The 26,261-nt window shown below is 40.3% G+C and overlaps 1 protein-coding gene across 36 annotated transcripts in view; it reads right to left on the bottom strand.

Moving 5' to 3' along the window:
• The window catches only part of KIAA1217 (KIAA1217 ortholog), a 325,153-nt gene that overhangs the window by 68,391 nt on the left and 230,501 nt on the right, over positions 1-26,261 (bottom strand). For all 36 annotated transcript variants that reach the window (XM_015853276.3, XM_085538721.1, XM_085538733.1 and 33 more), the window contains 2 exons: positions 19,033-19,228; positions 4,619-4,817 (listed from right to left, as the gene is read on the bottom strand). In XM_015853276.3, the coding sequence (XP_015708762.2) occupies positions 4,619-4,817; positions 19,033-19,228 (395 nt within the window). The remainder of the gene's footprint in view (positions 1-4,618; positions 4,818-19,032; positions 19,229-26,261) is intronic.

The following is a 26,261-nucleotide window of genomic DNA, read 5'->3' as shown; positions in this document are numbered from 1 at the left end:
GTAAAAGTTCTGATGAAATCTCCCACAGAAATAGTTTAGACAGAAAGTCCTGAGTGCCTGTTCTGTTTAATTGAACACTCTGTCATTCATAAAGAAGTCCATTTTTAAACTATTACACTTAGGAAAGAGTCAGATGACATAATTATTCTATTTTGTTTCAAAATCTACCTTCTGATACATTTATGGCTTAGAAATTTGCACTGACCTCTGCTGATTTCTTGTTCACATTTCATCAGTAGCAAAGTCTCCAACCTACATTCACTCACATGCTTTCAAAACTGCGATTCCTTTCATTTCCCAGTAGTGATCTCTAGAGGATTTACTCACACATGTGACTGAATTCCTTTCCTCCAGGTGCAGCTACAAGTCTACTGAACTGATGTTAATCACAGGGATTATCATTTAAAACTGAAGGAGAGGATGCTTGGGCAGGTCCAATTTCTTTCTTCCAATGTCATAATACAATCAGTGATTGCTTTGAATGGGTAACTAGTCAGAACTTGTGCTGCCGTTGTAGATGTCAAGTAGTTATTAAAGAAACTCCACAGCTCAAGAGACAGATCAGTGCCTTCTGTTTAAGAACTGCAGGGCTGATGAGAAAGTCAGTATTTATGAGTGTTTACTTGTAGGCTGCATAGGAAAACAGCTACCTTGCGGCAAGTACAAGTTCTTCAATTATTTATGGTAATATAAACTGCTTTCCATCTTACAAATGTGATCCTTCTGCACTGAGACTTGCGCTGATAGTCTCAGTTATCATTTTCTGCCTCCGACTTAGAAATACGTTCTTTTTGATGCAAAGCTCACTCTTTCATTTTCTAATTCAAGAAATGCAGTATTTTTCATTTAAATGAATTTCTTCTGCTCCTTTTTTTTTCACTCTGATAGCTATGAGATGGTACTTAAATAGCTGGAGTTTTGTTTTTTTTTTTTTTAAGCATTCTCCATAAATACTTCTTGTAGGAACACGACATGTTAAAGTAAAACATTGCTGTAAGGCAAATCACCAAAATACGAGGCATTTGATCTCTGAAGTGAATCCTGTTTCACCTCATGTTGCTATTCTAAGATAAACACCACTGATAGCAGGTATATATTACTGTATATTCATAATTACTACTATTTGCATTACTGTAGCTCCCAGATGCCCGTGGCATGTTTAAAGGCCCCATTGATATGTGTGTGCTGTATCAACAACCTAGGAAAACAACCTCTTTATCACTTTACAAGATGAGTATAAGACACAAAAGACAAAAAGATAGCTGCAGAAAGATAAGGGAAGAGAAAGACAAAAGGAGGGCATAGCCTTTCCAGGCTGAAGAGCAATAAACAGATGCTGGCACCATGGTCATGCCCTGAATGCGAAATACATGAGAAAGGGTAGAGGTGGAACTGGAAGAAGAGCAATACAGTGGCTTTGCGGATGTTTGTGGAGAACTCCTTCCAAGCATGACAGAGGGCTGCCTAAGAGGGAGCGTGAAGGCACTTGTTGGAAAATTAAAGACATGTACAGCGAAAGTTGGCATTACAGTTAGCCAAGTGGAAGCAGATGGCACTTGGTGCTGAACAAGAAATGAAAAGTAGCATTGAAGTGGGCTTGGAGTGGCCCTCATAATGAAGACAAGTAGTTTTTATTTAATTAGATGGAGAAGATGCAGTCAGAGGACAAGTGAAAAAATATACGTGAATCAGTCTTCCTAATGAGCTAGGAGAATAGCCTTTATTGCCTCCTTTGAATGAGTAGATTGAACAAGATTACCTGCAATGAATGTCAGGAAAAGAATGTTACAACAGTTGATGTAAAAAAAAAACCAACTAGATGTTTAAAGCCGGTGTCAAAAACTGTTTAAAAGTTGATGATTTAGCCAAGTGTTTTATCACTACCTTGTGTGAAATGAAAGGCTGCATCAGGGGGATGTTATACAAGAAAAAAATAGCTGAAAAGTCAACAGTGAATGCAGAATCATGGACAGGATTAAGAGAAGGACTGATTTGGGGGAACAAGTAGCAAGCAGTGCTTTATCTCCAGGGATTAAATAAGAAAAAATAATACAGAAATAAAAGAAGAGGGAGTGGAATGGTTTAATGAAGAACATAATCCGAGTTGAAACTAATGGTGCTTGAGACTGTGTTAAAAGAAAAGATCAAGATTTTCACTGGGGAAAAGAGGCAGGTTTCGTGTCATCCAGTTGATGTTCACAGAGATGACATTGCCAGTTGAGCTAGTTTCACTGGCATGTATAATTTTGCATAGAAAAAAACACAACAGAATATCAGTGATTGAAAAAATGATCCATCAAATGATAACAGGAAGAAGAGAGGAGAGAAACAGTAAGAAACTGGGGAAGAAGACTCCTTGAAATAAAGGGTGATCAGGGTTCCAAGAAGAAAACAATGAAAGTATACATCAGATATCTGAGAGAATAAGGGTGCAATGTTCACAAAAGCAAGCCAGTTGGTGACCTGAACGATTGTAATGGAAGAGCTGGGAACAAAAGACAGGTTGGAATTAGAAGAATAAACCCCAGAGAGGGTGGAAATTAGTCTAGGATTGACTGAACTGGTACAAGTAAAACTCCAGCAGCAGTTATAATGATTGCTTACTGCAGGAGAAAAAGGTGATGGGGTGGACAGTGGAAATTTACTTTGTGTGCAGAGAGTTTTGTTGGGAGGCAAAGAAACATGTTTGCAGTGTAAAGAGTAGGTACTATAACACAGCAACACATTAATAATAAGACAAAGCAAAAGACGTGAGGCACGTAGGCAGATGAGTCAAGCGGAAAGCTTGGAGTCAACTGAAATGCTTGTGTTTAAGGCAAGGAAGAGAAGGCAAGCAAAGAAGAGGAAAATTATACTTTTTATCTGTTCTCTGTGGGGAGACGCTGTGTAAATATCATGTGAAAGAGTAAGGAACAGAAAAGGAGAAAAAGTGGAAATTATTACAAGGTGTTAAAAATGTCACCAGTACTGCATACTTTGGACTCCAGTAAGCTAGAATTATTGAAGTTTCCTTACTGAAGAGGGTGGCAGCTGAAGGAGGGAGTCTGGCTATCGAGGAAGTCAGCTGGAATGTAGCATTTCCTCTAGAAATTATCTACAATACAGGCATAGGAACAGAGGAAGCAGAGAGTGAACTACACTTGATTCTGGCATACGCCTGCAATGGTTAGAAAGGTGGAGTGGAGTAGTATTAAGATAGTGAACAATGGCAATACTGGGGCAGGGAGGAGATGAAGTCATAAAGAGTTAGCCTGAAACTCAAGGGAAGATGGAGGGATAAAGTGAAAGAGCTGATGGGCCGGACTACAGTTGGCAATAATGTACTGAGCAACAGAAACATTCTAACACCTATCTTGATTTAATCATTTGATCAGATATGATGAATAGACTACTTCAAGTATAAGAAACTCAAGAACATGATGAATGAGGATGTTAAAAATCAGATTGCGCTTAAAACTGGACTAACAGTGGCCAAAATAGGGTGTGGAAGACTGATAAGCAAGAAAGGTTTTAAAAAAAGCCCAAACAAACAGAAACTGAAATCCAAGAGATTGGTTGATGACAAGACACTGGACTGATAAGAGACTGAGGAAAACAAAACAGAGGAGAAAAAGAGGGGTGCAGTGCTGTTCAAAGACTAGAAAGAAGTGTAATGGGGGAATTTGAAGCGGCAATGCTAGAAAAAACCCAACTTGTACCCAAGTCAAGCAGTCTCCAGAAGAAATGAGGCACTAGTGGGCAATGCAACTTTCTTACTTTCACATCATTTTCCTGCACTAGAGGTTGACTGGAAGAAAGTCTTTTCTACTTCCTTCATCATCCCTTTAGGGTCTTCTGTCCATTCTTTTTACCTCATAGCTTCTAGCAAGAAGGATGGCACAAAAGCACAATACAGTTCTATAGTGTGATGTGCCTATAGTATGTCTTAGAGTTTTGTTGTGCCATCATTTGAGACTTTGTATGTGCCCTAAGAATCTGATCTTTCTGCTTGAAGAACACAGACATCAGGACTAACAGATGACAGTAAGAACCATCCAGATGTTAGCCAAAGACTGCACTCAGAAGTAGAGAAGGAAAACTGCTGCATGCTGACGTGAAAAGGAAGGTGGTGAGGCTGCTGCAGCAGAGGTCACCAGTGCTACAAATCCTTGGCAGTGTAAAAGAATAAATAATTAAAACTGTTGTGAGGACACCAGTAACATTCATTTTTGAAACTCCAGGCTCACTTGGAGATTTTGCTCTGCTAGAAAAAAAGCTTTATTTTCTGTAAGTTTTTGCATTCAGTATGTTAAATATTTATGTCTCAGATAAAATGCAATAAAATATTAAATATGTGAACCCGCATGAATTGTATGTATATTTGAATGAGATACACCGTTCATCAATGACTTGTGCAACAGATGTTGCATCTACAGCTCAAGGCAGTGCCAGATCAAGCCTCCCATATTACTCAGATATCACTGAACAGGCTTTTAAATGTCAAGCCTCTATCTCTTAGATACTTATCAGCTCCACACCTTTTTAATCTTTAAGTGCACTGCATGAAACAAAACAAAACATCATCATCAACAACAAAAGAAATCCAAAACGCAACAGCTGTAATTCCTTTTGTACTCACCTCACATCACACAGCTCATAGTATATGTTTCTGCTCTCATCTTTGATGTAAATGGCCACACTAGGTGATTCTAGCATTTTCATTGTCAGCTGCTGGGGGAAGGCACTTACAAAAAGGGCACGAATTGTGTCTGTGCTTGTGATTTCATTCGGCATCCTCAGCTGTTTTGTTTCATCTCCATACTGAAGATATAAAACACCTACAAGCAAAACAGAGTAGGAAATTTAATATTCATAAATGCACATAAATGATCTGGTCTTCCAAATCCATGTGGAACATCGGTCAAGCCCATACAGAAGACAGAAAAATCAACTCACAATCCTTGCATATAAGTAAATAGAACATCTTTTCAACACAGAGCTGGAGTAGAGTACCACACTTTGCTGAGAAGCCTATTTTTACTGTTCTTCAGTTAGATAAATCAGAAGTTTACTTCAAGAAGGCTATTGAAAAATTTCAAATGCAGTATGTCTTCTCTGCAATGGAAGGTGATGGTAAATCAAAAGGTACTTCTATTTTTTAAGCAGTTGAGGAAGACCTTCACCAATCTATACCACCCAGTTTCCCTTAAAAATAAGTTTTGTGTCTTAGCCTCATGTTTACCCTCCAGAAAATCCCCACCAGAAAACAGACATCCGTTTTATCACTAGTCATTTTATATTCATAATTCAATATGCTGGCATCATGTAGTATAAAGTCCTAGGTGAAACTCCCAGCAGGAGTAAAACTGCAGGTAGACTAAAACTAGGCAGGGTACTTTACATAAACAGAATTCACCACAGTAATTGCAGCATAGGTGCACCATATGCTGTCGACATGGTGAATACAAACAGGATGGTTGGGAACACAGACAGGAAGGTTACGAACTCAAGATCCTAAATGCTGTTACCATCAGTTATCACCAAATCTCAGCAAATCACTAAACTTGGGTGGTTACTCATTCTCAGTTGAAAGTCATCAACAATGGGATTGGCAGTCCTGAGCTCCAACCAGTGATCAAAAGCCATATGAAATACCAGAGTCCTAGAATGTAAAGGCATACAGTAAGAAGGAAAGACCTTATTTTAGTCTAAGATGTGCTTTCCTTCCTCTTAGTCTTTAGTATTTTTGTCACTACATTGTCCAAAATCGCTGTACAGTAATGAACACGTACCCATATCTACAATCAGTTGGTAAGTAATTGTGCTCACAGCTAGGAGAGAAAGATTAATTTTTTAAGAATTCTTAACAAACTACTCGATATTACTCAATAATGTAATATTAAGCTCTTTTACAGAAAAGGTTGTTTTAATCAATTTCTTACAATTATCGAGTGTAGCTCTTTTTCCTTTATCAAAACAGCAATCAGATCCTTTTGGAATTCAAATATAAACTATTTTTATTTATTTATTTATTTTAAATTTGATGCGTCATTCATATCTCTATAGTCTTCTAAGCTAAAAATGACTTTTTAGTGCTTATTCAAATATTTACTGCTGTGAAACATTTTACAGAATTCAGAAACTAACTATATTTTAATACCACATGTTTTCAACGACTGTATTCAATTCATTGCCCCAAGAACATAAACCTATTCATTTGTGATTATAGCTTTTGACTTAGGCAGAACACGAAGAAGCTTCACTGTTTAGTTACTGGAAACTTTCTTGGATTAAAAAGCAAAAAAAAGTGTATTTTGAATAAAAATGCAAGTGTGTGTGACTCTTTTCTGCCTAGTTTGAGTGTTTGCACAGAATGCAGAAAATGCCATTTTTGCATACTAGGCCAATAAATGCCTCTTGAATATTGAGCTACTGAAAACATTACACAGCAGAAATGGTAGAGCTGAAAATCTTTCTCATTCACAAGCATGAATTATTCCAGAAAAGTCTTGAATCTGCCTGTCCTCAAATACTCCCACAAAATATTGATCCAAAACAACATTACAGTTGTCTTTGATTTTCAAAGCAAATGTGCACGCTATCCGAAAAGATCATGACTTACAATAGAGAGCTTTAACATACAAATCAGAGAACTTATGTTAGAGAATTACAAATCAGCATTATTGTAGGGGTAAAATACACTCTCAAAGGCATCATAAATTCTCCTTTCCTTACTCTCTCTTAAATCAGAAGTTCTTTAAATTATCTACTGCCTTCCCTCTTGAGGTGTCCAATATGTTTCATGACATAGCGATGCTTTAGCACATTTCCTATTTGACAAAACCAACTGCTCAGTCCTACAAACCCAGTTTCAGCACAACGGGATAAAGAGACTTCAAAATGTATTATTTTAAGTAATTGTCATTAGTTTTCTCACACACATTGCCGGGCTGAAACTTTGAACTCTGGCAATATCCCCACGGACAACTTCATAGAAGCTGCCACACTTTGAGGTGTGTTTTACTTTCAGCTAAAATATTACTCCCTTGGAGAATTAAAGCAAGAAGAAATAGAATATAACTCAGGCATCAGTTCTGTTATGGCACAGGCCAGCAAAGGTACTGGAAAGAATGCTAAATAAAAGAGATGTTAACGTCTTTGAATACTGTGCAATTCCTCTTGAACTTAGGCTTCTGTCACAATGGATTTACCTGACACACAAAGATTATGCTGAGTTTTAAACAACACAAACCAAACTGGACTATCACATGCCCTGCTACTCTAAGAAGACAGGTAACAACAGCATGCATGAGGAACTGCGCCGTGTAACTCTGCAAAGCCCAGGTCAGTCAATGCAGCACTACCACCTCAGGGCGCTCCCAGATGCCGCCAGCCCTGGGCTTTTCTACATCTATAGGGCAAACTGGAGTGGTAGGCTTCCTCCTTCTTTGTGCTGAAATAACTTAGGTTCAGAAACACCTCTGCAATTTCCGATTGTTCTTTGCCCTGTGGGAAATGGGCTACAGCATGAAACATGGGCTACAGTAAAAACTATGCATAAGCTAGGCCTTAGAAACTTCAACCTCTTTACAAATTGCTTCACAAAATTCCTGTCAACAGAAAAGGATGTTTTATAGAAGGGGAAATTAAACACCCAAGAGGTGAAAGGCCATTTTCAAAGTAAAGCTCACAAGCATATAATCCAGATCTTCTGATGATCATGCTACACACCACATGATCACCCTTTCCTTTCCTGCATACAGAGTTCTTTCAAAACCAAACCACTTTCTTCTCCTCCCTTCCCTCCTCCTGAAGGAAGGATGTGCAAAATAGTCTTTTCCCTCAGGGCTCATCGATATGCAAAGCACAGTGTACTGTGAGGTGCAATGTTAACCTGCTTTACGTAGGCCATGCCACACGGACAAGGTAATTACACCAGAGCTGGGTGAAGAGAGTGCCCAGATCAGCTCCTCCGAGCCTTCAGTTCAGCTAGCCCAGTTCTGGGGACTGCCCATGCTACAGCTATGGCTCCCAGATCCACAGCATAGCCATAGCAGGGAGCTGGGCTCAGATACGGCTGCTGGTGCTGTAGTAAGGGTAGTGGAATCTACTTGGCCACTGAAGAAGCTTACATAATGCTGAACCATACCTGAACTCATGTGGTCCAGGAGGTCTACAGGGCAAGGAGCTCCTTAGTTACAAGTGGTAAAGGCTTATTCCTTATGGCAAAGACTAACGCTATACAAGCAGCATAACGCCACCCAGTTCACATCTCTCAGCACCATCATCTAATCCACAGTGCTGACCTCATCCTGACTAAACAGCATGCTACCATGGTTTTATTGCTAGCAACGACCTCAGTACCGGGCAGTTGAAAGCCAGTTTGAGGATGCTTAGAAGAGCTTTAACTACTAACTGGCCTTTATTAACAGAGCAGGAATTATGTCTACAAACATTATTTTAGAGAGAAAAATTTGGAGCATTCAGCAGTAAAGTTCAATACCTTCAATACAATAGATCAAGAATAAGTTTACAAACATGATTCAATCATCTTCTATGACCTTTACAAATACCAATTAATTCTCTCACACAGTAAATTTTAAATGGTAAAATACTGCTGTGGTCACAATCAAGTAAAGAAAACCAAGGCAAAGCAGTTAAGTAACTTCTCAGTGTTGCTAAAGAAAATACATTCAAAGCTTGCATTCTTGCCAATTGGTTTCTTTCCTGTGAAGCCACAAGAAACTCATCGTCCAGGTAAGATATCCTGCAAATTTCTGTACTGAAAATCTGACATCTAGTAACATCTTATTCCATAGGCTCCCACCTGAAGAGATGTATCGATGTATTTGGCTGAAGTTTGGTGTTGTATGCTCGTACATTTAAACTTTCCCACAGATACAGAAATCAGTGGCATGAACAAGGCACTGTTTATTATCTTTTGGTGCAGCCACTCTGTTTAACCTCCGGAAATTTTGAGTCCAATTTGAAATTTTCAAATAATTAGTAAAGTTGGTTGGAATAAAGCAATCAAAAGCTGGATGCACTGGCAGCTCTGGAATGTCTTTAAATCGAAGGCATAAAGCTAGATATAACTAAGATACAAGAAATACGTATGGAAGACCTCTAGGTTGAGTGAACAGTTAATTAGATAAATTAGCAAAGAGAGCTGTATCTTAAGGAGAAGAAATATAGAGCACACAGTGAGGAAATACAGTAAGAACTGCCAGAAATCAAGCTGAGTTATGTTTTCAAAACTAAACTAAATAACATAGTGTTGAGTTAAGGTTTGGTACAGTTGTCATTAGATTCATTTTTACCTAACCATCAATTAACCATATCTTTTGGAGACAATGGACAGCCTTTGTCTTTACATGCTGGTTTAACTTGATCTTCCACCATACAGCCATTGAGTCACTGGCTTTGTCTGCACTTTCTCTCACACTGAGGTCAGCAGCAATGCCAAGAGCAGAAATGAGAAAACAAACCCATGTTTGTTTTTGTTCAGACCTGTATCAATTTTAGACTCTAAGGATAACTTCTAAAATCTTGATGATGACTATTTCTGTTGGAACATTTCAGGGCTATCCAGAGAAGATCACAATAAAGTCTGTTAAGCATTTCCTCAAAATCAGGTTAACAACTTCTTAAACTACAGTGCCAAGGTCATCATCCAGTTTTCCCTTGGTTTATCTTTGACACAATTATAAAATATAAAACTAAAGTGGCATGGGCCCATATTGTTCTTCCATCAGTATCAGATAAAAAAAAGATAACACAAAGTTGGCATCCTTAGCGACAAATTCTGCAAAAGTTATGCAGCTACAGATGTATTACAGTAACACTTCTAAGCACTGCGGAAGAACCTCCTCAATAGCAGTTCTTTCTTTCCACAAGACTCATCTCTCTTATTTCACCACATACATTTTCAACTAGTCTGAGGTCATTGCCATGACCCCTGTGGTATTTCTAGCCTGAAGCTCTCATATTAGTTTCCATTAGTTACTCCGTGCTGAAAAATCTGTCTTCCATGTTCATAATATGTCTATAAATATTCTTAGCTGTCTTCAAGTACTAAGAAAATCAGAAAGTACATCTTTTCCTGAAATAAAAGAAATTACTTATTTGATATAATTTTATTCCCAAATAGCCTCTAGAGTTTTGCTCAAGGCATTAAGTTGATATTTTAATAAAAACAGGAACCATTGAATTCAGTCCAGTAGTACTTCTCACTGCAATTTCGTTCTTGGTTGCTATCTCCTGTAACTTGCTGTAATTCTGCAGTATACTTACTACCTAGTGGGAAAAAAAAAACACATGGAAAATGTAATAGTTACAGATAATTTCAAAGTGGTGAGAGAAATGAAGATTTTTAAGTGTCACTCAAATAAAAGCACTTTACTGCAAATAAGCACATTTAGCTGGCTAAGAATTAAAATCTAAAAATTTCCAAAAGTCAATGGACAACATTCTTTATCAAGGGAAAACTTGTATTTGTTCTATCTGATTGCAGGAAAAAAATGTGAAGTTACCTATTGGCAAAAGACACCATCATACACCTATGGCAGCAGTCTGTCAAGCGTAGACACTTATTATAGTAATCTAGAGAGTTTAGGGAAACATTCTGGTTTAGCCCATTTTGCCAGGTAGAAAACAGTGATCTAATGGGATGACTTTGGCTAATAATTGCATCTAAACCCCAACTCTTGCCAGAATAGCTCCGCTGACCAGCAAAATGACTTTTTCATATTCCTAACTTATAAAAAGATGCCAGTAAACTTGAAGGAACACAGAAAACCTGTAATACTTAATGACTGAACATGAAGAAACTAATGACTGAACCACTCAGTGAGATGAACAAGGAAGTCCATGTGTCCCAGAGCTATTTTTAAGAGGATCCACAGGCTCTGCCATGCAGTACTGACAGACTCCAGTTCACCAGTTTAGTGTGGGAAAACTAGAGCAATATGCACAAACAGGCGCAGGACTTTCCTATTAGAATGTAGCAGCTGTGCTGCTTTTGTTGACCAGAAGCTGAGCCCCTGGCCCCTGCAGAAGCCGTGAGCTTTGGCCAGCCGGCTCCCAGCCAGAGGTAGCAAGCTAGTACAGCTTCAAAGGATGCGTCTGCCAAGGGCTACGCAGACATGTTAAGCATTTATGGAACACCATAAGCAAGAGTTTTATGCAGTGATGCTTTTCCTTTTCACTTTTAAAGAGGCAATACACACACATACAAAAAAAAAGAAAGACAAGAAAACATTAAGCTTCCTGCAATCATAGAATCACGGAACGACCTGGGTTGAAAAGGACCTTAAAGATCATCTAGTTTCAATGCCTCTGCCATGGACAGTGTTGCTCTCTCCCTTGAACAAGCACAAAGAGAAAGCCAGATGGTACCCGCTTGCATTCCCTTCCACCTATATCAAAAACACATTATTTGAGTGGCAACTGCTGCTTATAAAGCCTGTGTTTTAGAACTAAAGCATGTAGAAATTATGTGTTCAAGGGCAGAATCTGACCATTTAATTACTCCACATTCACAGGCCATACTCCAAAGAGTTCTCCACTGTCAGTAGCAAGTTTAGGGGCTGAGCAACCAGCACATAAGAGTACACCTGGTTCCCACATCACACCAGAAATCCACATCTATAGTTAGGATATTGGACTGGCAAACTTAGCGTAGTTAAGGCGGACACTGCCAGGAGGTCAGTTTACTGGGTTCACGTCCATTTGTTGTTATCTCTTTCATACTAATGGAGCCAAAACTGGAGGTAATAGTCCACGCACAATCTCACAAATGCCAACAAGAAGGGAATAATCACTCCTGATGTCTAAGTTTCTGTTCATGTAGCCATTCATGTAGTTTTCACTGTTGACCTATAGCCATTAAACTGCTAGACCCAAGTCCTCTCTGCAAAGCTGCTCCCAAATCTGCTCCCTCCCCATGTTTTGTTGCATTTGCATTTCCCTTTGCTGAGCATCATGAGGTTCCTGCTAGCTGGGTAGAAGCAATGGTACCAGGAGTTCTTTTATGAAACATTTGAGCATTTAAAAATCAATCCAGATGGACTTCCAGTTTGAAAGTTGTTCAGATCACTGACTCCACTATCCCAAGAGAGTACCCTAATCAGCAGGCTATCGATCAGACCCTGGTGCAGCAGTAATCCTCTTAGTCTGTTTAACTCAAGGTAATTTATAGCGAAAAATACATATGAGAAAAAACAGATCAAGAGACAGCCTTACATGACAGCAAAGAGACGACAGTACTTCCCTTTCAGAACAGAAACCTGAATGCAGGCCCAGCTCTATATAGCAACTATGCATTAGAATCACTACCTAAAAATATAAACAGTAGTGGGAGCAATGACTAAATCCTAGAGCTGTTCTCATTCAGGGACTTGCTGTCAGCACTGACAATGGTTCCTAAATGCACTGTGCTGAGGGTGAGGGACTAAACTTCTCTGCTTGGCCAAATTCTTGAACTTCTTACAACACATGGAACTGCACTGCCTTTTTTTGCCTGTTTCTTTGCCTTTAAGCATGCCCTTATGGAAATGGATTAGATTTATAAATTTTACTTAAAGTGAAACTTCAATTAAATTTGTCCAAGCAATAGCTCCTATACCAGATTTGATGCCTACCTTTCCTTGTAGGGTAGTCTGGCCCATACAAGCTACTCTAACTGCCAAATCCCTTTTCCAGAAGACACCAAATGCTGAGAAGGCAAATTGCTGCTGCTGAATCTGACAAAGTGGTAGAATAGGCTGAGGAACTTGCACCTTCAGTGCAGGTATGAATTGCAGAAAACAGGGAACCCATTGCCACCTTCATATGGTTTTATATATTTTATCAATTTGGATCCTAGTTGCTTTGCCTCCCCTTTTATGTTCACCACTTTTCATTTGGTTTATTTATGTTGCAGAGTCCTACAGGGGCATTTTCTCACTATGCATATTACCCAACACAGGCCACATTTTTTGTTGAAAGTCCTTTAGAATTACTGCAGTGGCAAAAATAAATAATAAAGATTTAATTCAGAAAACATTTAACAGACAGAGTAATGACAGATACAAGCTAGCACAGATAATGGGTTTACTTCACACACTGCATATCTTCTACTCCAGTGTCACTGCAATGAGTCCTTTGGAATCACACTGATATACCCTACTGCAATGGGGTCAAATTCAGCTCCTGCATGACGCAGCATCTAAAATACATTGTCAGTCAGCTTTTTAGCGTCAGACAGAAGGTGCTTCTGCTGAGGCAGTATGTACTAAAGAAGATCTTGCTTCTTGGAAATGTTGTGGTTTTTTTTAAGGTACACACAAGATCTTCTTTTATTATGGGAAGACTGTGGTAAGTAAAGAATAAATGTGAGTGCACAAGAGCATGCCTGGGGAGGCCCACATTTCACTCTTCCATATAGCTGTCTTTCACAAATCATGTAGGGGCAATAAATGGAACAGAAATAACCCTCAGCACTACTATATGTCAGTATGATTGTTTACCTTCCTTTGGTCTCTTGCTGAAAAGTATTTCATGTAAGGGGTGGTTTTTATTTTCTTTCCAAGTCCAAAAACTTCAGCTATAATTTGGAGAAATGTGAAAGAAACTGAAGTCTAAAGAAAGTTGGATGGCAAACTAAGGTAACTGCTGCTACCTTACAGTATTTTCATTTCCTAGGATCTGTGTTTCAATTCTGTAATTGGAACTAGTTGTTTCAGGCTGTTTTTCTTACAGACCTGCCAGCTTACTTTAATGTATCTGACCATGACAGCAAATATTTACATGACCCTTTTGCATGTTGGCTGCTTTGCATACACTGTAAAAAGACAAGATAGGGAAAATTTCTTTAAGATGACTGAATACATTAAAGCTATCCTCAGTCTTAACTTGAAATGCTATTCCAAGGGAGCTTTTCTCCCATGAACTAAGCTGGAGCTCCTGCTGACTTCATTAGGCTTCAGTCCTGCTCTAAGGAATCCAAAGGGGCAGTTCCACTGCTAACAAATACAGACTTCTCTTATAAAATCTATGCTGGCTCACAAATTTTCTGCCTGATTTAACATGTCTGCTTTAATTTCTAGCTCATAAATGGTAAATAACAATTAATTACCGTCAATATAAGTCTACTTCTTTACTATCTATATTTTTCTGTGCAAGTAAGTTTTACAGTGCATTCCATACGTGCAGTACATTCCATATACACAGTTATTTCCACCATTGGGTGGCAGCAACCAAGCTGCTTCTCCTTCTGCAAAAGTAAAATGGTAACTGAGCGTGCACTTATATCCCAGAAGGCCAACAGCATCCTGGGCTGCATCAAAAGAGGGGTGGCAAGCAGGGTGAGGGGGGTAACAGTCCCCCTCTACTCTGCGCTCATGAGGCCCCATCTGGAATACTGCATCCAGGCTGGGGACTCCAGCATAGGAAAGATGTGGAGCTTTTGGAGAGGGTCCAGAGGAGGGACTCCCAATATTTAAAGGGAGATTAAAGGAGGGAAATCAACGATTTACATGCACAGACAGTAATAAGACACAGAGGAATGGTTTTAAACTAAAGGAGGGAAGATTTACATGAGGTGTCAGGGTGAAGTTTTTTTTACTGAGAGGGCAGTAAGGTGCTAAAACAGTCTGCCCACAGATACTATGGATGCTCCATCCCTGGAGGTGTTCAAGGCCAGGCTGGATGTAGCCCTGGACAACCTGATCTAGTGGCTGGCAACCATGCCTACAGCAAGGGGTGGAACTAGATTATCTTTGAGGCACGTTCAAACCAAAGCCATTCTATGATTCTATGAACTATGGCCCTGAAACTCATGGGCTTCGAGGAACTTCTGCAAGAACTGCTGCAAAAGATCCAGGTGTTAACATTATAATCAGCATTTCCATAGAAGGCAGAAGCAAAATTAATGGACTCTATAATCTGTGCCTTCTGATATTAGGGGCTGAGGGGGCTAACAAAATTCAGAATATTCCATGACTGTTTAAGACTTTCCTCATGCCAATCCTTAAGCATTTATGCAAATTCACTGCTGCTGTAATCCCTCTGAAGGCAAAGAAAATGCAAATGTTGGCAAGATCAGACATTTCTGCAGAGGCCTTTTTAGGCCACCTGATTTTAGGTACAGAGTTGCAGTGGGGAGCCCACTCATACTGTGCTCCTCAGCCACCATGCCTGCTGCAGCCTGTCAACCCACTGCCCACAAGCAACTGAGCTCCATCTCCTTCCCTCAGTTCTCAAACCCAAATGTCTGTGTTCTTATGGAAATCGCTGCTAATACTATATTCCCCCTTCCTCCTCTGCCAGAGGTTGGTAATCGCACCCTGCCCTGTGGAGCTTCAGTGATCATGTCAATCTCTGTTATCACAGAGTATGCCAGCACTCACCCCTACAAAACACCAGGCCCATCCTGTGCAAAAACGTGTTACATGAGAGAGACTACAAGCAGAAATATTTGCCAGCCCTCGTTGTACACACTTGCTGCTGTGGTGGCCTCGCTGGGCGCTCGCTGGGCTCTGCTTCCTTCAGGCGAACTGCGAGTGAGGTCTGTTGAAAGCTTTTGAGTGCTGTCCAGGTTTCAGCTGATTCTCACTCTGACAGTTTCGCTAGATAATTTTTTTCCCACAGTTATCGTGCTGGAAGAAATCCCAGCTTTCAAACAGACATTTGAAAATGCATCTAATTTTCTCTTGCGCAGTGAATTAATTTATTCTAATGCCACACTCTGTCTCCAGGCTGCAGATCGATGAGAGAAGTGCCAATTTCTGAAGGACCTCTTAGCCAAGAAAGACCTTCCTTTCAAAAGCTGAGGCTGAAATTTTACACAGACCCAGAACTAGAATAATGATTTCTGGGTCAGCTCCTCATGGTGTGCAACAGGTTCATGTATCAGAGCACCATGTCCTGTTTGATCAGTCCTGACTGACAGAACCACAATGCTAGGGGCAGCCAAAACGCACTGCCACTATTCCTTTTTGGCTCCACGTTAATTCAGACCACAGTTTTAAAACAAACTGACTCAAATGCAGTCAGTCAGATGGGAAGCTGCAGAAGAATTAGAATTCCAAAGAGATCATCTGTTTTTAAAAATAACAGCATTGAGATATTGCATGCAAAATTAATAAAAACTCACTTAACTTGGTCATTTTCCACAATAAAAATGTTGGCTGATGATCAAAACATAATTTGTATTTAAATTAGATTAAATTAAAAAATTAACAGAGTCAGAAAAGGAGGTGATTACACGGAGCTGTTTGTAATCAGGTAAAGAGAATTATTTTCAGAGTGCTTTTAAAATTAAGATTATAAACAGTTTCCTGTTTTTTTAAAAACAAACACTGCCCCTGTACTTCTGGAAGTCAAAGCAACCCTATCAGGGTCACACTCTGCAATGAAGCCCAACAGGAGCACTTCAAAACGCTGCTCACAGCAGCGCTAGCGCACACTGGCAGAAAAGACTGAAAAAGGTGTTGTTGTAAAAGAAATGCACTGAAGAATAACCACCTAAAATTGAACTATTTTAAAATCATTGTTAGATTATCTTTTCAAACAAATTGCTTGCTATTAATAGGCCCCTGGAGCAACTTGGAAATGACATACTGTGGGTGGTGACAATGTTTTATCTCCTATTTGGCTGTGTGACGATCCCATCAGGCACACTTACAGCTGTGACCCCTCCTCCAGCACAAGGGGGAGAAGTCTTATTTTGCTCCAGTTTCAAACCTAACCACCCTCCCCCCATCCCAGTCAAATGTTTCATATCACATTCCTTCCTATACATTTTTTTTTTCTGTCTGCATTTTGCCTGCATGTGCTGGGATAAACAAGAGCATGGACTGGCTTAGTGCAGGAATGATGGGCTGAGCTGGGATGCCTTGTGTGGTCTGAAGTCACTCCTGTTAAATAAAATGGTACATCCTCATCTGACAGTCTTCCATTGGGAGGCAACACAATTCAGTATATGCAACAGATGGTAAAAAATGGTATTTAAGAATGGATTGCATAATAGTGGGCTTCTGCAGCTCTGGTCCTCACATCTCAACAAGAAGATACTATCCAACCAGAATAAATTCAAAGGGTAAGGAACGTGTGATTATAGCAGCACTTCCCAGTCTAGAGAACAGATGTCCTGAGGGACATGAGAAAAGCCTGCAAACTGAGAGATGGCCTGAGGGAACAGACAGGGTTCTAATATTTGCTGTTACTTCCAGCACAAGGACAAAGATGAAGACAAGATAAGCAAATACAAAACAAAGCAGAAGAAAAGCAATGGTTGGGCAGTAAACCAACAAAACATGCCACCAAAGTCACAGCTGTGGTGTTGTGGATGCAAAAAATTTGCATGAGTTCAAAGGGAGACTAAACAAGTACCTGGAGGAGACATCTCTAGAGGGTTATTACATAGACAGGAACCATAACCAGGAAATCCCTAAGCTGAAGATAGCTTGAGGCTGGGAGAGCAGTCAGAGGAAGGAGCACACCTGCACTCTTTTGCCTTGGCTAGCTGCCTAAGGTCCCTGCTGTGCTGGAGACAAAATATGGCACCAGGAGGAGTCATGGTTACGTTCCTATTACCAGGCTTATTTGTAGTGATGAGCATGTAAGTATATCGTCATTTTACAAAGACTAATGCCAGTTTTGCATACTGACAATAAAAACTGGTTTTCCAGGTCAGCTTCTGGGGAGAAAATGCTGCACAAAGTACCAGTGCACAGAAGGCCATCCCTTCTGATGTCAATGAAAAGCTGTTGGATTGCACCTCATGCAGAATCTCAGAACTGAGGTTTCCCACATGGCCTAGGGAGGGCACATGTATATGCAGGAGATCCCAGTGCTGATGGATGATGCTGACTGCCTGCTGAAACCCACTTGGAGTGGCTCTACCCCACGTCACACAAAGACCTGCCAAGTCCTGACCCACCTCCCATCACAGTGAGGCAAACACAGAAATCTTTGGGGTGAAACAAGTCACACAGAGGACTCCCCAGACAGCCATGACTCATAGACAGAGATGGAATTCCCTGCTCATCTATCAGACATGCACTGCATGCTCGCTTTTCAAAACATCTCTAAACCATGAAGTAGTATGCAGGTCAGAGTATTAAACATGTCAGTGGTCCAATGGGCACCACTGAGCAGAGCCCTGTCTTTAACACCACCCTACTGCTCTGCCCTCCAACCCAACACACTGTCCTATTTTTTTTCCACTTATTTTGTTTTTCAGATATCATGACACTTGACAGAAATTGTCTTAGCTTGATGAGGAATAGGTAAGGTACAATGATTAGCTTACAAGCTTATAAATGATTCACAGCCCAGCCTTCGCTTTATGTCACCCTTTGTTGGAAGAGGAGATTTTTAAAGCAAAACAGCATTTCTGTTTATTGCCTCTGAGCAGAAACATACCTTCCTCAGCAACCTGCACACAACAGCTTAACTGCCCTCTGGTGGTGTCTTCCCTCTTAACTGGTGTCTTCCCTCAAAAAAAACAGGCAGTACTTGTTCCATCCATTAGCTCATAAGTCTCCCAGACTTTGTTAGCACAGCAGCTTCAGCTCAAAGTGGATTTCTGTTCAGCGCTCAGATACCGAAATAACAAAGAAAAAGGCAGCAAGTGGAGGTGCACACCTCTATCTCTGTGTCAGTCATGTCACCACCCAGGTGGAAGGGCACTGCCCTGAAGAAAACGGCATTTCCATCAGTGTATCTATTCACATTCCCTTGTTCAAATACCAAATCTTTCCTCTGAGAAATAAATCTGCCAGGCAATGATATTTCTAGGTTGCTTCAGACTAGGTCTAGCTTGGAAGAGATGATAGAGACAAAGCCAATATCTCCTGTCAGGAAACGTGGGCATGGGCTTGTACAGAGTTCACATCCACATACAAAAATAATCTCACCATTCCCCTAGGTTAGCCAGTACCCAAAACTGAGCTTATTTCCAAAAAATAATCTTCTACCAAAGTCTTTATATTTTATAAGCCTAATTGAAATATAGAAAGGAAAGTATGAGCTCGGAGTAGAGAGCAGAGTGACTGAAGCAGGGCTTACCCAGTGATCTCTCCTTGGTTTGGTTTGTCGACCGCACCACAGGAAGGCTCGCCCGCGTGCGGCTGCCCCTTGAGAAGGGAGTTGGGGAATCACCCTCAGACATGGCCTCTAAGGAATCAGCGGATGCTTCAGATAGATGCTCTGTCTGGTCTCCCAAATTGGGCTGTGGGCTCTGCGATGGCTTCGGGCTTCTAGTCTGCAAAACAGAGTATTGTATTATTTGTCTACTGGAACCAGAATATTTTTTTTTGGGGGGGGGAAAGGAAAAGAAGGAAGAAGTCCAAACTTCTTCAAATACTGGTATGCTGAAGGTCATTCTCGTGTAGGTTATAGAAGAAAACACTGTCCTTGGGTATTCTGCTCAAGATTTTATCATTGTACATCCACATTGCAAATTTCATTGCTAACAAGGCCCTCAGGGCAAGACATGCTGAAGAGATGTACAGTAATGCCATTCCCTGATGCTCAAACAACCACTGCAGCATAGGCATGTCTAAGTTCACATACTGAACATGTAAGATCAGAAAGATATTCATTGTTCTTTCTTAAATTTCCATTTAAACCTTCAGTGTATGAAAGTATGAAGAGGACAGTAGTAGCACAACAGCATGTCAGTGTCATTTAAGCTATCTGCAGTTAAAGTTATAATAGAGAAAAAAATTAAACACTATTCTTATGTTGACCCGTCCACTAAGAAAAATACCTTGAAAAGAAATTCTGCAGTACAGTCACAAGATATCAGTCTCAAAATATGCTGCTACAACATGCACAAAAGGCACAGGCCTTGCTGCATGACCACATTAGCTACCCAAAATTTCTATCTGAAGTCATATACAATTATCTTGCGTTTGTTGTATCATCTCAAACTAACTATGATTTTATTGGGCAATCACATTACTAAATTGCTAAACACAGTAACTGAAAAGACAGACTTTCAGTAGAAGACAGAGACAGTTTCTTCTGTGCACTTCCACCGACACTATCACTGTAAGATCTGCATAATGAAAACACAACTGAATAAGAAATACAATGTCCTGAGCAAGTTTTGCTGACTACAGATGAAGGAGTGTTGGCATGAAGAAATACACTCAGTACTGTTTGCTCCATTCAGTGAAACTCCCTCAACCACATGCTATGGCTACTTTGCAAGAACAATTTTCCAGTCTCTGAAGCAAGTTCAGTATCATAACTAGAACAGACACTGTACAAGCAGAAATTTAAAGCAAAGCAAACTCCCCGTCCCAAAACAAGCACATAAATACAAACTTTTTAAAGGCTTTTAAACTGCAGCAGGCACAAGATACCATAAAATGCATATGGTTTACTTTTCCCTGTCACTAAAGTCCAGATGATGGTACATTAAAAACCACCTGTATTGAAATTAACTTCAACCCTTCATTTGAAGACACTGTCAAGATCTAGAAAAGTTTTTCCTTCTTTCTGTAAAGCCGAGATATTGTATATTTGTTCACATCTGGTTCCTTCAGTATTTCTTTTTTAAGTGAGAGGAGGTGAGCTTGTTTCAGTAATGGCATGTATCACATAATACTCCCTGTGTGACCTTGTAGGTATGAAGAATTTGAACTTTTACTAGATTTTCATTAGCTGGCTATAGAAGCTTGTTGTTGCTAAGCTGTCTAGTTACTCACCAACTATAACAAACCAGGAATATCTCATGAGAAAACTAAATCCTCCACTTCTGAAATGTTAATATTAAAATATTAGGTATTATTTAATGTCCTGCAATAAAGTTGTTCAAGAGCATTGAATTTCTGCTGGAGTTAAAATTAACAACATTTGTTCTCAGTAAACTAAAGTATGATTTGAAGTGCCTCTGACATGGTCAGCACTAGTCTGCAGGTTGTAAATACAGGGTCTTGTGTCTGAGAGCTTACAGAGGTGACAAGTGACTTGCAAACACAAAGAATTTGATTACTCAGTCTTTCTTCATTCAGCTTTCCAAAATGGCTTGGAAGCCATCACTGCTGAAGTACATAGGTTGCTCTAAAAGTAATGACTCCTATTTATTTCCATGGATACTACAACAGATACATAAAGCACAACATTATTTGATGGAACAATTCTCCACTACAAAATGCTATTTTTCAGCATACTCATGACCATTAGCTGTGCATTTTTGCCAGCAATGAACATGAGAATGCACAATGCACACGTAAAAATCTGCACCCATGGAGGTGACCCACTGTTTCACAGCTGCTATGAAGACGTCGTGGTTACTAGGAAAACGTTGTTCACACAGTTCATCTGTCATTGGTCTGAACAGAAGGAAGTCAGAAGGCAACAAATGCAGACTATAAAGCAGGTGTGATAGGACAGTCCAGCCAGGATTGGCAATGTGCTCCACTGTCTTCAGACTGGTGTTGGACCAGGCGTTACTGTGTTGTAAGAGAAAGGATGTCTTGTTGTCTGGCCTGACTCTGGAAGTTTGTGTTCAGTTAGACAGCACTGTAATGTAGTGGTGAGTTGATGCTTGTCCGTATTTCAGGAAATCTAGAATGATCACTTCTTTCCTATCCCAAAAGACAGTGCACGTCACTTTGACCGCTGAGAGCTGCATCTTGAACTTTTCCTTCAGCGGAGAATTCACATGTTGCCTCTCCATGGACTGCTGTTTTCACTCCAGCTTATAGTGATGACACCACACCTCATCGCCAGTAAGGATATGATCCTGCAAACCACCACCTTCGGTGTCAAAGAATCACAGAATGGCTTGGGTTGGAAGGGACCTCAGTGTTCATCAAGCTCCAACCCCAGCCTTTCATTGGCTCAATAGTTCCTGACAAACTTGCAAATGATATTCTTTCTGTTTCCGTGTGAGCATTTGTGGGACCCACTTGGCACAAAATTTGTGATATTCCAGCACGGCCATCATGATTTCCAACACACTGAAGCTGATATTCAGTTCCATACACAGTTCCCTGGTCATAATCTGCTGATTTGCACAGATGAGCTGATGGAGATGCTCTTCATTTCACAGTGTGACAGCTGTGCATAGCTGCCCAGAACATGGCTTGTCTTTCACATTACTGTCTCCACAGCTGAAACACACCATCCGCCTCACCGTGCTCACATTCACTGTTTGGCCTCCATAAACATTCAACAAGCATCTGTGAATGTGAATAGGTAATTCCTCCATGTGGAAACAATTTCAATGCCACCCCTTTGCTTCATCTGCGTGCCACTCCTGCCCCTCTGCTGCCACATGGCAACAAAACGTAACAGAATTCTGTCAGAAAGGTTCCACCTGTACTGCCATACCACCAACATCCGCCCTTGCTGTCATGGGCCAACATAATGGAAAAGGAGACAATACTTTTGGAGCAGTTCTTGTATTGCATTTACACTGGCATATTTCATGAGTACTACCAAATCACACCATTAGAGCTTCGTAACACCTTGCAGTGATTAATAACTTATCTCCATGTATCCATTAACAGGATGATAGAAGGCACATAACAACTCTCATCTTCAAGAAAGCTGTAACTAAAAAAAATAAAACAGAATGCAAAGAAAAGCAACAAAATCAGCCTCAAAAGATCTTTAACTTCACAGTTTTGCTGAGAAGGAAATTACCACTGTTTCTTTAAGAAAAATACTCTGATAGTATGAATCAAGCTTATTTTGCTTTTCACTCTTCTATTTTTCTCTTTCAGTTGAACCCCCAGATGCCAACAGAGTCATGCCATTGCACACTATCTACACATACGAACAGGTGTGTACTTAAGCAGTAAGGAGATAATGCCATAACCACAAGCAACCAGACACAATCTCAGCTGTGCCCAGCATGTCCTGTCAATGCACAAATGGAGACAACCTCAGCAATGTCATGTTTCCTTGCCTGTCCCCAGGGCAATTCTTCAGCACCTAACATATGGTCTGACACATCCCCCTGAACTAAAAAGCATCCCTTTCAGCAGTCCTCATTCCATTCTGCTCAGATATGAAGCCCAGTCCTCCTTTTCATATGGTATAAATCCATACTATTTCCACTCCAGAAAGTGAGGATGCACAAATGTAAAACTAATGCAAGCAATTCTATGATTAATGAAATCCACCATGTATACAAATACCCTTTATGAAAGATTTCATACTCTTTCTCATGCTCAACTCATGTAAACATTGTACTACAGATGTAATTCTGAATTTTAAACAGATTATAGAAAACCTTCAAACACAGCAACAGGGGCAATTCAAGTTACTGGGAGATATGAGTATATACATGATAAAAAGCACTTTTATCATTGGCAGTGAGCACCAGGCTTAATGCTACTTAATGACCAAGCACATAATTAGGCAGAACTTTGTCAGAAAACCAGCCCATGAAGTGGGTAGAGGACAAGCAACATTTATGGAGCCATAAACTGCACAGACCTGTAATGGCAGACACAGAAAGCAGGGTAGGAGAATTCAGCAAAATCCAACCCTTGAAGCATGGTGACTACAAAATCAGATAAATCAGACAGATGGCAAAGAAATCTTATTAAATCATACCTCATGTATATTTCCATGGCATGTTCACTACTGTATTTTAAATTATCCAAAACTTTAAATACTTAATTATGGGGAACTAGCATGCAGGATAAGAATTTACAAAATAAGTGTTCACTATACAGCTTATCTTTCAGGAAGTACGAGAACACAGGCAGAGTCACAGACTGGATGGATGGCTGCCTCTGAAGCAGGCTGGCACTGTAACTACAAACAGCAGAGACCCAGTAAGAGCAATGAAGAGCAATGAATCCATCTGATCTTTCAGCCAGCTGAGCTGAACTTCCATGCTAGTACTGCGTAGGAAGCTCAGCAGAAACAAAAAAGGCCAAAAGATGAAAGATTCTGGTGAAAACTCAGATATAATTACAGTGTTTTGATATAATAATTGTATGTAATCCTCTTGGAATACAAGGATCTACATCTCTGTAATCTTTTTAGGGTATCATACAGCAGTTACAGAAGATCTGATATCTTCTAACTGATCTTGGGACTTGATAAAGAAATAAAGCTACAGCTAATCAAGCCTCACTACTGCTTGCTGGCTGTTAGAGCTTGCCCAAAGCACACACTTGTAATGTATCTGCTGTTCTTTCACTGCCTTGGAAAATATGCAAAGAAGTACACAGTTCTGTGAACACAATAAGATTTCAAATAATGAGCAGTGAGACCAGAGGTACCTGAATAAGGATGTAAAATGTGGTAGAGAAGCCAATATGGCAAACAGTCCCAGGGCACCAGAGATGTCCACAAGAGCCACTGAGCCACTGCCTCTGCCCTGCTACCCTCCTCTGTCTCCAGGAATCCCCCACATAGAATCATGTAATTACAGAATTATTAGTGTTGGAAGTGACTACTAAGATCATTTAATCCAACCATCAGCCCATCACCACCATGCTCACCCTTTGGCCTAATGAGTTCTATTGCTCTGCTCATCACAGTTTCCTTCCGTGCTCATTATGCTGTTATTTACCACATTAATCCGTTTCCCTGATGGTTGATTCCCACCCCCCCCCACCCCCCCATTCTTTTCCTTTTCAAAAAGCTGCAAATTTCACTTCACACATTTTCACAGACAAAAAGAACTAGGAAGTTATGTACCCATTACCTGAAGAAGGATTTAATTTCATCTCTTGATCAATTTACACTTCCTATTACCTGTCTCCAGGAACTTCCTTGGTCCTTATCTTGACAGAAAGTTCTTTCTTAAGGAGAATAATCTTATCATGTACATCGTCAGAGTTTCTAGCACTCCTGGCAGAGTATGAATGGTAAACAAAGATATAAAAAGAATAATACGGCCCTCATAAAATAACTGTCTTTAAGCAGGTACTCTAGAGAACATACTTAGCACAGGCAAAGTAAGCAAACCAATATTTGAGTTCCTTCACAACATTTCAAAAAACAAAAAGAAAGAAAAGAAAAACAAGAAGAACAACAGAGATCTGTAAAAACCACTCAGCAGATCTCTGCTGTTCTTCTTGTTTTTCTTTTCTTGACCTTCGGGTAGATTATTTCTCCCATGACTTGTGCCAAAGATGTCTACTGGATATGAAACAGACTGCAAATGCACATATAAGCAGGCTGTGTTTAATGTATGATGAGTTTATTATCTCTGAAATATTGTCACAGCACATGTGCTCTTATTATCATAGCAGTCATATTTCCTCATCCCATTTGTGTCAGCTCCAAATTACCACCGTCTGAAGGAAGGATCTGCTTCTTCCAAAGATACAGTCTTTAGGGTCCTATATGACCCCAGCTACAAGGTTTTACTTGTCTGGACATGCTATTAGTGACATAACTGCTGCTAGAGTGAAAATGAATACTACCTATGTGTTCTTACTGTAAATAAATTATTATAACAATGTTTTCCATACTGCTTTGTCAGAAAATTTAAATGCTTATACACGCACCTATGTACACCTAAGTTTATATTCCATCTATGGAATGGATACACTGGGATACTCTCTCACACAGAGGCAACACACAGAGTCCCCTTGGAAAGATGCTGCCCCACAGTTTGTTGCAGTGAGTCCCACTGGGAGGCACTCAGCCCACTGCAGTGTGGGATGCCACACCAAGAGGGTGCCTCACCCGTTTCTGTGAATAAGTCTGAAGGCAGAACTCTCTGCTTATGGAAGGATCTCTACTTTTCTCCGTATACACTGATGCTGACCACGGTTTCTTTCTCTGAGCAGAAAAAAAAATCACGCCTCATCATTTGTCAGGATTTATAGCCATATTTTTAGGTAGAAATGCTATTCAAACCATGTGAAAAATCCGCACGTTTTCCCAGGAGCCCTGCATGGCCAGCTGCGCACTCCCTGCTGTGGCCGGCCGCCAAGACCCATTTCTTTTAATCCCGAGGACAGCCGCGGCTGCTGACTGCCACGCTCCCTGCTCGGCTTCCGCAGGGCGATCCCCGAGCTTGCAGGCAGTTTTTCACGCAACTCTGCTATAAATGACTGACACAGAGCAACGTTTCCAGCCTTTGGCTCCCTACTGTAGGCACGCAGATACACCGAAGCCTGTTTTTCTGGAAAGCAGTGCGTTTGCAGTAAAGATATTCATTAGAAGCAATAAAAGCTGTAGGTGCTCGGCACTTATGCTGCAAGACCTCTTATTCAGATGCTTAATTGGAGGAACTTGCATTTGAAAACGTGCCCCGAGGAACCCAGCAGCCTGCCTAAGAGCAGCTTAATTAGTCCAGACAAGTC

This window comes from Coturnix japonica, chromosome 2, assembly GCF_054131305.1.
Source record: "Coturnix japonica strain WE chromosome 2, WE-NBRP24, whole genome shotgun sequence".
NCBI lineage: Eukaryota > Metazoa > Chordata > Aves > Galliformes > Phasianidae > Coturnix > Coturnix japonica.
This window is presented reverse-complemented; position numbering and strand designations above follow the sequence as displayed.